Source organism: Pteropus vampyrus, unplaced genomic scaffold (genome assembly GCF_000151845.1).
Source record: "Pteropus vampyrus isolate Shadow unplaced genomic scaffold, Pvam_2.0 Scaffold246, whole genome shotgun sequence".
In the NCBI taxonomy this organism is placed as follows: domain Eukaryota; kingdom Metazoa; phylum Chordata; class Mammalia; order Chiroptera; family Pteropodidae; genus Pteropus; species Pteropus vampyrus.
In genome coordinates, this window is record NW_011889027.1 from 420235 (window position 1) to 432086 (window position 11852).

An 11852-nucleotide genomic window follows, 5' to 3' on the forward strand; every position below is an offset into this window, starting at 1 on the left:
AAACACCCAGCGGGGGAGGGGCGGTCATGGGAGTCACCAGAGGCCCCGAGCGCGGCGTCTGGGCCCACAGCCCTCAGAGTGGCCTTCGTTTGGGGAGGGACAAGTCCCGGGGGTCGTGTGCTTGGGAAAGCCACCCCTGCTCTGGGTATAGACAGGTGGGACCTCGAGCTGGGGCAAGGAATCAGCCCAAAAGTGCTTCTCGGGTGGTCTTGGTGGGCGTAAACGCACTTTTTAACATAATGGACTGCGCATTCCCTGTGGATCTAAATACAGAACGTCCATGCTGTGAACACCAGCACCTTCTAGTGTTAGAAAAAGAGCCTAAGTGACCGCCCGCCATTCACGGCTACAGCCAGCTTTTAAACTGCGGCCTGCTGCGTGGCAGCCATCGGCGGGTGAGGGTGAACCCTTTATTCAATCACCAGGAAAGCTGTTGGTCTTAAAAAATTTACCAGAAGCTTCTTAAGGTTCGGGTGTCGGAAACACTTCAAAAGAAGAACGTGGCAGTCATTACGTGACCGGCACGCGGCCCCGCCGAGGTCACAGGTTGGCTCTGAACCCCGCCTTAACCGAGAACCTCATCACGGGCTTCTCCCGAGGCCGCAGGAGGCAGATGGAGCTGGGGAAACCCTTGAGACGCAGACGGCCGAGGCCCCCGTCGGGGATGATGGTGAGCCTGGCGTGGGTGACCACGTCCTGCAGCTCCAGGGTCAGGCTGTCGAACACGTGACTCTTGTTGGGTGACAGCTGAAAGAGAGGCAGATGCAGAGGCCCTTGTGACAACCGGAGGGGCTCGCCTGCCCGGCACAGCCGTCAGCAGGGCCTGGGGGCCTCGGAAGGGCAGTCATCTGCTGGCGACGGTGGGGCCCACCACCGACACCGCTCTTAGGGAAAGGCCAGAAGAGCGCCAGTGCCAACGCGCGCATGCAGGGGCAGAGGCAGACCTGTCGCCGGAGGCTGTCGCCCGTCCCTCCGTGGGAGCCGCCCTCGTTCCCCTCAGCTGACCCACAAGGGACCCCCTCCCACTGGACCAAAGACGCCACTCCCGGCACGTCTCGGCATCCGTCCCTCGGCATCCGGGCCCACGGCCACACCTGAAACACGCTAGTCGCCCTTTCTAAAGAGTCAGTATGGCACAGACATTTCCCCTGTGTACGTCACTCGCTCGAGATGCCTGGATTTCTAACGAAATCCGACCAGCAGACACGCAGAAGCAGGAAAACCGGAGCCGGTGCTTTCCGTCCGTACACGCACACGTGGGTTCCGAAGGCTCGTCCGTTTTGCCGTGAACCCGAGCAGAATGTGGGAGCTGGACGGCTCCTCCTGAGAGCACCCTGGACCGCACGGCCCGGCCGCCCGCCGCCCGCGACGCCGGCGGACACTGTACCTTCGTGACCGGAAGCAGTGGCTTCCACTTGTGGCCCGGGAGGTCCCACTTCTGCTTGATCATGTCTTCCTCCTCCTGGGTCGTCAGGATACAACCGTCCACCTTACAGCTGTCAGGGGAGTTGCCTGCGGGAACGAGACAGTCGTTTGCTCCCACGCCCGCTGCGCTCGGCGCAGTTCGGGTCACAGGATGTCGGCCTTTTTCAGTCGGATCGAACACCCAGCGGAGAACGCATCGTTGTCCTTTTCAAGCAAAGCAAAGGCACGAAGAACGCGGAGAAGGAACGTGCGGGTCTGCGGGGCAGCTGGGCCGCCCCCCAGGCAGACACGTGCGCGTCCTTTGGAGGACTCCAGCGGCCTGAGGTGTCAGTGCACCCCGCATCCAAGTCTGAATGTGTCGCCTTGACCTTGAAAGCGGGACGAATTCGACAGGCTCCCCAGGTTGGGGGTTTAATCGCTTACATTCTGCTCTGTGGCTCATCTGAAACTATTACGAAACCGGAAAGGCGTCTCTGTGGCGTCATATTTTGTAAGGTGACTGAGCTAAGCCGACCGGACGCAGGACCAAGCAAACGCGCCGTACGCAGGGATTTCTCGGTGTCCTCTAGCTGCCGATATACTGAGTTGCTCTCCTCTCTGAAATTTCATCGGAATTATGTCCCCAGGGGGCTGGAGGACCTTGGTGGGAGGGTCCCACTCTTTGCGAGGAGAGCTGCTGTGGGGTTCCCCAAGACTAAGATGAAAGGAGGAAGGGTTGCTGACAAGGGCCCCGGAAAGAGAGGTGCTCCGTTCTCATGCCCCCTGGTGGTTCATGTCTTAAAACAGCGGTCCCCCAGGTGGCTGCCCACGCCCTGGGGTGCCCATGCAAAGCCGAAGGAGCCAACGGGAGAGGGACTACTTCTATTCCTGTACGAACATACATTAAGCTTCGTGCCTCTGATATTGTAAGTGGACACTGCACGCTCCCTCGTTCCTGTGCCTGTCACACTGGGACAGAGATGTGCTAAGAAGGTCACAGTAGCATATTCGTGACATCACAGTTTGCGGCACCTGGCTACGTGGAGTTACTGGCCGTCACCTGGTTTAGACTAAACTATCCCCTGAGAAAATAAACAAGTGTCTTTAAAATATTCACGTGGAGAACCAGAACTTAAAAGACACTGCTGGAAACTCAGGCGTCCACGCGAAGCAGCCAACACTCCTGACGATCGGGATGAGCCATCATCGGCCATGCCGAGGTCGAAAACGGTGATCTGCCACTCCAATGGGAACAGTCTTCCAAGACTGGTTACCGTTATTGGGGCTTCTTGAGATGTTTAACTCACATCTGCTACCACTGAAGATGACTCTCTCCCTAAATATATATTATTCCTTCATGTAATTGTTAATAATTGAGTGAAGCTGTGATTCTCAAGACATTTAAAAATCGAGCATTAAAAATTTGACTATAAACTGCCACCATTTATTCAGAGACAACTAAACAATCATGAGACGCCTCAAGCAGTACTTACCAAAATTTCGCCTAATAATTATAAAAGTGGAGTCACCTCTTTTGAACTTTCTTAAATAATGATCCATGTATATATTTCATAAGAAAGTAAGTATAGCATATCAGAGGGGCTTGTCCAAATTACTGCAAAAGTACACAGTTTTTAAAATCTGGAGCTCCTCACCTTGGAAGTCAAGCCCGGAGAACACACGGACACCCCAACAGTCTGCCCTGTCGGAGGACACCTCCATCCAGTTCCTCTCGTGCCCTAACTGGGGAGTGTCTCAGAAGCTCTCTCCTAGTGGGGTCGAAGGCCCCACATACAGAGCCTCACAGCATCATAGAGTCTCGCGTGACTTTTGGGGTCATCCTGTTCAACTGTGCCATCTTGTAAAGGGGGGACTGGAGTACAAAGAGTTAAAGTAACTCACTCAGAACTGCACAGCTGGCAAGTGGCAAAGCCAAGCCCCGAGCCCACCGTCCCAAGTCCCAAGTCCCCCTCAGCAGGAGCACGGCCCCTTTATCATTTATTCATTCATTCATTTTGTTATTCCGTTTATTTATCTGGTATGAACAGAGAAGAATTAATGTTTTCATTTAGGGGTTTCTGCCTTCTCCTATCTGCACCCTTTTTCCATGCGAAGCCTTAGCCCTGAACATAAGTAACCAGATCGTGTTTCTCTTTCTTTATATAAACCAAAAATGAGCCTAAGACCAACAAGGATTCCGGAGTAGAAAGACAGGGGGCTTGTCGGACGAGACTAAGCTCACGTCGCGTCTCGCCGATACGCTTGCTGAGTGATCGTGGGCATGCCACCCGAGCTCCAGTGACTTCTCCGTAAACTGGAACTAATACCACCTTCCTTTCGAGGTGTGAGAATTATTTTTTTAATTAACTTATTTTTATTTATGGTGACATTGGTTAACGAAATCCAGTAAGTTTCAGCCATACACTTTAACGGTAAGGCATGTGTATATTTACACTGTGTGTTCACCTCCCACGGTTAGATTTCTTTTTGTCACCCCATAGTTGACCCCCTTCACCCTGTCTACCTCCTCCCTCCGGTAACCGCTAGTCTGTAGTCCATGTCCATGAGTCTCTGTTCCTGTGTGGCTTTTCGGTTTACACCCCACGCTTAGTGATATCACAGCACGTTCCCTTTATAACCCACGTGACGATTAAAACGTATTTCCTCGCAGCTTCACGGTTACCTTTAAAGTGCTCTGTATTAATCTCTATTTGCGTTATTACTCCAGGATGTGCCAAGCGGAAAACTGCCCATTCGCACCCCGAAACGAGGAGAGTGCCGTTCTCATCGCTCTGGAAGTCAAAGCAGGAGACATAAGCCAACTGGGTGTCCCTCGAGAAGCCAGTCTGAAAACCAGCGAGTGGAAATTACTGACGTACTTGTCAGTCCTTCCATTCTCCCTAGAAAAGTGTCCCCTAGGACCTGACGTGGGAGTTACCTTTTGGGTCAATTGCTCTTTGCCATCTTTTCTCAAACGCTTTTCTCGTGCTGACTCGTGAGTTTATCGGTAAGTTTTTATAAATTTCTAATGTGATTTTCTATGTCGATTATAAATTCACGTAGAATTTTGTACACAACAGGGTCTTCGTCTAACCCAGCCCATGTGTTCTGATCAGTTTGTTTTGACCTTTCAAAGTAGATACGTTCTTGGTCAAATGTATACCAATATCTGATCTGCCTTCAAACCTTAGCCTCAGTCAAGGAGAGTTTATCCAGTTCTATGTGGAAGCGTTGGGTGACATGAAAAATAACCCAGGAAAGGGGTGTTTACGACTAAGTTTTCGGCGGGGTTTTCAACTCGAAAGGTGTTTTGTTTCATTTTGCTCCCATCTGGATGTTCTTGGGTCAAGTCAGGGCGGGCCAAATGAAACGGCTGAGCTGTCCCGTCTGCCACAGGCTCACGTAAGCGGTCGCACCAAGAGGTGCCCAGGTATTTACAGTGATCAAACTGGGTTTCTTCTTCAGATCGAGGCATTCGACTAGGCGGCAACGGCCAGCACGTTTGGCCTTTGGGGTCTTTGCCCTGATATGATGATACAGCAGGAAATTTGGGAAACATGGAGAAGTAATCAGCTTTTAGAATGATGCTTAAGAGGGTTCTACAGTAAGAGCTGCCTTGATACAAGATGAAAAACTTCGCTTTTTAGAAGGCTGTAACCGCGGTGGGTTTTACCTCCTTACCTCTATCATCGGCGGCCTGTCCAGCCTCCTGGCCGTTTCCCAGCCATCCGCCACCGACCTCGGCTGGCCGACCCCTGCCGGAGACAGCATAGTTGAGTGGGGTGTCATGTGATTTTACGCCAAAGGTGAGCATGAGTTCATTGGTGAAATTAAACTCCAGCTCCCAGGCACCTGAGCATAGCTACAGAAATTATTTTCATCGAAGTTAACGTTTCAGTGATCCACATGTGACCATAAGGTTAGTAAATGTTACTTTTTTAATCACAACTGCTTAAGCCAAATTAGGAAGGAAAATTGCTCACTTCGTGTCATGGGGGCAGCAAATCCTATTCCAGATGGTTAATCTTGTCCGCTCCCGTGCTTTGAGATGCCGCTTCCTTAAATCGGCTTAAATCAGCCCATTATATTGGGGTGTTTAATGCTGGTGCCCAGACACCCCAAAGAAAAGCCAGCCTCTCGAGCATCGTCTCACCTATCACTTTGTTGGGGTGCCCAAAATGCGCGTTGCTAAACCCTACGCAGGCGCCCCCGAAAGCCAAGGCCACCAGGTCCAAAGGCTCTTTGGCGTCCGTAGCTATCCAGTCCTTCTGTCCAGTACCGTACACGCGGAGACGAGCGACCCCGCCATCTGAAAGTGAAAGGCGCCTCCGTTATTTCTTGGTTGGAAAAGCAGCCGCCTGTGGACCGGGAACTGCAAACGCCCTCCGCACCACGCCCGCTGCCCCGGGGCCTCTGTCCTCGCTGTCCCTTGTCCTGGAACAACTTTTCGAGCTCTCCAAGGGACGGCTTGTCGTTCTCAGGTCTCAACCTAGGTGTCACGGCCTGGGAAAGGACTTCCGCCTCGGTGCCCGACGTCTCTGCTTCCCGGCCCCGCCCCCGGCCCCCGCCTCACCCCCGGGCTGAGACGGTCACCCCTCCGTCACGTGTATTCCACAGCACTCGCCAGTCTGAAAGCAACCTGTTCTTTATTTAGGTCCCAGCTAACACGTCTCCCAAAGCCGAATGTTAAATTTCTGAAGGCCTGGACAGTTGCCCGTCTCGTCCACTGCCGTATCGTCGCCATCTAGAGCCAGTCCTGGCACATAGTAGGTGCTCATAGTCTTTTATTGAATTAATAACTCCAGGTAAGTCCAAAGGCAGTTGGGACACCCACCATAGATCTGACGTTTGGTGCCAGAAATCGGCACCACTAAGCCCCGCACGGACTCACACGAGAGCCTCACGTTTTTATTGAGATGACTCATGGCTTCGCAGTGCGGCTGAGAATACAAACGTTCTGGTCCCCGAAGCGGGTACCTGCTGCGAACCGCAGCAGCCCGCGTCCCGGGACGCGCTACGGAGCAGGAAAGAGCTGCAGGATCGACTCACGTTATCTGACTCCAGTAAAGTAAGTGCGTTTCGTCCGTCTGAATGCCGCCTTCTAGAAGGCGGAAGCCAAGCTTTTTCAGGCAGCAGCTCAAAATCGTTAGTCAGTTTTCTACCGAAACCAAGCCCAGTGTGATTTCACATGAAAAATTTGGTGAAACGGAGCATCTGAAACTAGAACGGGGGAATCGATATTTATAGTAGTTCAAACCGGACCACATTGGCACAGGAAGTGCACTAGAGGACGTGATTCAGCAGGAACCAGCCGACGAGTGATCGGTACCAGCACACCTGTTCAGACCCTTACACGTTGCTGCCTTACCTTAAAGCATGATAACCGGAAAACACTGCACCCAAAAGGAGGGTTAGGACGTCCCCAGCCCCACGTGCCTGTGGCAAGGGGAGTGCGCTTAAGACGGGGTGCCTTTCCTCGACCCGGCCTCGACTCGGGGCAGGGGCTCTGCTGAGCTCTCGGCCCCCTGAGGTGTTGGGCTGTGATCAGCAGCGTGTCAGCTGATGGGCTCCACCCTGAGAGATGAGCCAAGATGACCTGAGGTCACTGTCTCCGGCCACTGAACACCAGCTCCTAAAGCAGGGGTGTCACTGAGAGAACGTGCCATCGTCCCCAGCCCCGGCTCCAGAGCCAGGGCCCAGAGTTCCTGCCCGGGGGAAGAGCAGGGCACGGAGCAGAGAGCTCCAGATCTCCTCCCAGGAGACTGAGCTCTGTGCAGCAGAATTTGGAGGAGCCCGCGCCGAAGGGCAGAGCACTCAGAAACTGTGTAGCGGGAGGTGGCTGAGAGGGGACAGGCAGACGGAGACCTGTGTCAGCGACAAAGCCGTGTCCAGCCAGTAGCAAGGACAGAGCTCGGAGAAGCCGTCCGGGATCGGAACAAACCCGTCAGTTTATGGATCAGTTTATCAGCGGAGCAGTTTATGCCCAGGGCGCTGTTGAAAGAAAGCGATCAGATGGTGATCAGGGGCCACCTGTGGGTGTGGTCAGCGCCAGCGACAGTCACAGAGAGCTCGGCCGACACTGTCCTCGCAGGGTCCGTGGGAGCGCCCAAGGGAGCAGCAGCAGAAGCTTCCCACGTGAGGGGGAACCAGACCGCACTAGGATGACACAGCCCCCGGCCAAACGCGGCGCTCTGGGCAGGTGGCTACGCAGGTTCTCCACGGACGCCGTGAATGCATATTTCCTCCTCCCCTTCCCGTGAGCGCTTTAGAAAGCAAGAGCATAAAATGATACGTCTGCACTGCATTGTTGGGCCGACGATCTATAGACATGTAACGTCGGTGTAATATATTCCCCAGTCACGGCACAAAGGAGGCCGCCAGGAGCACGGCCGTGTCGGGCTAAGGAAATGGCCACCGTGGCGACTCACGGCCACAGGGACGAAGGAAGGAAGCCAGGGATGATGAGCAGGAAGGTTAATGGAACGGACCTGAAATAAACCTAAGCAGGTACATGCTCTCCTTTCTTCTCCCGACTTCTCTAGAATGAAATTATATAAGTAATCATGGCCCTGTATCTTGGGGTTTGTAACATTTATACCTTTGAATGACAACGATGCCACCAGAAAGGGGGAAAGGAAGTGGGGCGACATAGGGGTGATGTTTCTCAAGAGAAATAGAGATAAAATAGTGAAAAAGTCCTTAAAGAAATTCAAATGTAGAAATAAACCCACGTGTCTGTGAATCAAACCAATTTTTGACAAACGTGCCAGTCATTTAATTGGATAAGGTGACTCTTTCCACAGATGGGTCTTGGACAACGAATACCCACACGAAGCAGAATCCTTATACCACAGCAATGCAAAAATTAACCCAAAATCGCTCAAAGACCTAATTCTGAGAGCTAAAATGACAAAATTCCTAAAAGAAAACAGGTTTTCTTCATAACCTCCGATTTCACAGCGGTTTCCTAGATGTGGCTCCAAAAGCTTGAGCAACAAAAGAAAAAACACACAGCTGAACTTCATCAAAATTAAGACCTGTTGTGCTTCAAAAGACACCGTCAGGAAAGTGGAAAGACACCCAACACAGAGGGAAGGAATATTTGCAAATCGCGTATGTCCGGTTAGGGGTTCGTATTTAGAATACACAAGGAACTATTACGACGATAATAAAAGACAAAACCCCAATCTAAGAACAGGCGGAAGCTCTGAAAAGACATTTTCCAACAAAAAATATACAAATGTCCAAGCCAGCCACAGAAAAGACGCTTGGCATCACTGAGCACCAGGGAAATGCAAATCGAAACCACGAGACCACGAGACTCCGCACCCCCCACCCCCACCCCAGGACAGCTAGAATCCAGAGGTCGGATGACAAGGTCGGATGACAAGGTCGGATCATAAGGATTTTGGGTGGAGGTGGCGAAGCCTGAACCTCACACGCCGCTGCTGGGGATGGAAACAGCCCGACAGTCCCCGAGCTGTTCAACGCAGGGTTGCCACGTGACCCAGGATTCCAGGCGTATGTGTATCCCCAAATGAAGACGTTACGTCCACACGGGAACGTGCACAGCGAAGCATACGGCAACATCGGTCATAAGTAGCCAACAGGTGGAAGCCAGCCGAGTGTCTGCCAGCTGGCGAATGGGTAAACGACGGGTCCACCCACACGACGACTATTACTCAGCCATAAAAAGCAACAAAGTACTGAGACAAGCTAAACACGAGTGAACCTCAAAAACATGATCCTACGTGAACGAAGCCAGTCACTGAAGACCACGCGTCCGACACGTCCAGAATAGTCCCGTCGGCCTGACAGACAGCGGACGATGGCTGCTTAGAGCCGGGGGAACGAGGGTCAACGGTCCAGGGCACAGGCGTCTTCTTCGAGGCAAGAACGTTCTGAAGTCGACTGCGGTGCTGGCACCGCACACACTGTATGTTTGCAGATTAAACCGTATGCTCACGCATACCATGAGCCATGGCACGGAGCACTTTAAATGGGCGCATTGCATGCCGTGCGACTCACCGCGAAGCTGGTCAGCGAGGTCACTTGTACGTGGCGCTTCGACTGCCCGTACGCCTGTGAAATGGGAATTCTTGGGAGACGCCTGACCAAATACGACTTAGCTCCATCACATCCTGATCGACCTGATGGTTTGGTTTTTCGGTTTTTTGTTTGTTTTGTTTGTTTGATAACTACATGTGGATGGGCGGGTTAAAACAAGAATTTCCTAGAGAGTGAACACGGCAAATTACCACCCCGAAGAGACAGATGAGCAAGACAGGACGGGCGGCTTCGCTTTGTAGTTAGTTCTAAAGCATGCCGACGTTAAGTCAGAAGCCACATCGCCGGGGATGGGCGCACGCCGTCTTTACCTGGGAAAATGTTGAGTCTTATGTGAGTCCATCTCTGCTGAGAAGTAACGAGAAAATAATTGTGGCCGGAAGCAGGCTTTCCTGGTTTAAGCTCTGTCATGGGGACCAGGCAATCCCACTCGTTGGACTTCAGCTAGACACAAACATTAAAATGTCAGCAGTGGCTCCGGGGGACAACAAACCCTGCCACCCTGTGCCTGCGTGGGTTACGGGGGAGAGGTACTTTGGAGTAGAGATTGATGGCGGATGCCTCGCGGCACACGCAGTAAAAACGCTGATAAAGGCCCAGCCCCAGGTTTAATGCAGAGGGCCCTGGGCTTTCTCGCCCACGTCAGAACAGGCTCTGGGTGGTGGCGGCAGGGGTCGGGCAGGGGGTCGGGATGAGGGGCAAGATCCGAGACCCCCTCCACATGCCATCCCCTCGAAGGATCTTAGAACAAGAAACCAGGATGGCACTGTAGAGTCAGGGCGTCCCCATGGGCCGCGAGGTCTCAGGTGACTCGGCTGGGCCAAACCCTGCGACCGTTGTCTCTAGATCAGAGCTGCTCAGGCTGAGGAGCTGTTTGTCGCGGCCGTGACCGTCGTCCATTTCCTAGTCTGCTACCCATCAGCGCTTTGGTAAAGCACAGTGAACTGCGCACAAACGTCGGAAAACAAGAATGGCCAAAACGCCAGCCCATCTAGTTTGTTTCATGAAATTCATCGGGCATAAAAGTTACTTTGTCAAATGCCCACAGAAGCTGTTCAGACCCGTCAGTCCTGCACTCATCTCGTCAGGGGCAGCGTTTGGCAGGGGCCAGGAGAGGGGCCGCCTGTGACCAGCGCTGAGGCTGCTGCGTCCCCTCACGCAGGGGCTGCATGAGCCGCCCACGAAACGCCTGCCAGGTCGCACTGGACGGGTCGGCGAGGCGAGGCAGGCCAGGGCTGTATGTCCCAGGACCTCGCGTGGCCGGGCACGCAGCCCGCGTCCTGGCTGTCACCCACCCGCGACCTGGGAGCACGCACCTGAGCGATGGCTTCCAGCTCCTCGGGGCTGGCGGCGGCTCCCATCCTGGCTCCTCTCTCGGGAATGTCCGGTTCGTTCTCTGCAGTTGGGGTTACGGTTCGCATTCAAAATCAGAAAGAGCAAACTCTCTCAGTGGGGTGTAGGGACTTTCGTTTTGCCAAATGACACAACCGATATTGTCTCTTAAGTCAGAGCATCAGCTGATCACAGTGACACACACCGTGTGAGGTTCCTCGACGTTTAAAATACTAACGGCAATTTCAAAAGTAGCACGATACGCTGCTGGTACATTTGCTTCAAAACAGCAAATACCGTCTCCAGGTGACGTCAGACGTCACCAGATTGGTCGCGTGACTCGTGGACGATGGCAGGATCGGTTCCAGAGCACACGCCCCCCGCCCCCGGAACGTGGGTGATTCAGCGACGGAAGCGCCCGTGGGCCAGAGCCGGGCTGGTGGGCCCCTGCTGGGCGCCGGCCACCTCCCGCCTATACAGCAACCCCTCTCCCTCTGTCACCTGAGCTCCCGGTCGCCCACTCGGGAGCACAATCCTTCACCCCCCCAGAGCCCCCGACGGGACCGTGCCCAGGGCTTTGAGGATGAATTTGCCAACCGATGTGGCTCGTCTTCCTTAGCGCATGTCTGTACACGCACAAAGCGGCATCTATTGCTAAAACAAAATGCACTCTGGAACCGATTCAGGCAGTGCCGACCGAAAGGGGAACGGCAGGTGCGACTGAGTGTGGGAGGCGCCCAGCGCTCCCGAGGCAGGAAGCGGCCTGGGCCGTGACAGGAAGCGGCCCAGGCCGTGACAGGAGCTGGTGCCACCGGGCCCATGGCTGGCTCGGACCCGGCGCCAGGTCGCCCAGGTGGTCCAGGCACCCACTCCCTGCCACCCTCCCCACCCCGCTCACCAAGCCTCACGAGGACACCAGGGTCCCCCAGGGGAGGCCCAAAGAGCGTGAGGACGATGCAATCTACGCTGTGTCAAAAACCACTGTGGAGCTAAAGATCACACACCACAGAGCTCTCTGCTGGAATCCAGCCCCGAAGCTCTGTGGCAGC

At 53.9% G+C, this 11852-nt stretch overlaps 1 protein-coding gene across 1 annotated transcript in view; it reads right to left on the minus strand.

Moving 5' to 3' along the window:
• Nucleotides 1-540: 540 nt before the first annotated feature.
• Nucleotides 541-11852, minus strand: part of ALLC (allantoicase) — a 17695-nt gene continuing 6383 nt past the window's right edge. The window contains exons 5-11 of the mRNA XM_011374416.1: nucleotides 10788-10867; nucleotides 9783-9915; nucleotides 5558-5713; nucleotides 5086-5159; nucleotides 4088-4196; nucleotides 1388-1512; nucleotides 541-747 (exon numbers count right to left, since the gene is read on the minus strand). Of these exons, the coding sequence (XP_011372718.1) occupies nucleotides 541-747; nucleotides 1388-1512; nucleotides 4088-4196; nucleotides 5086-5159; nucleotides 5558-5713; nucleotides 9783-9915; nucleotides 10788-10867 (884 nt within the window). The remainder of the gene's footprint in view (nucleotides 748-1387; nucleotides 1513-4087; nucleotides 4197-5085; nucleotides 5160-5557; nucleotides 5714-9782; nucleotides 9916-10787; nucleotides 10868-11852) is intronic.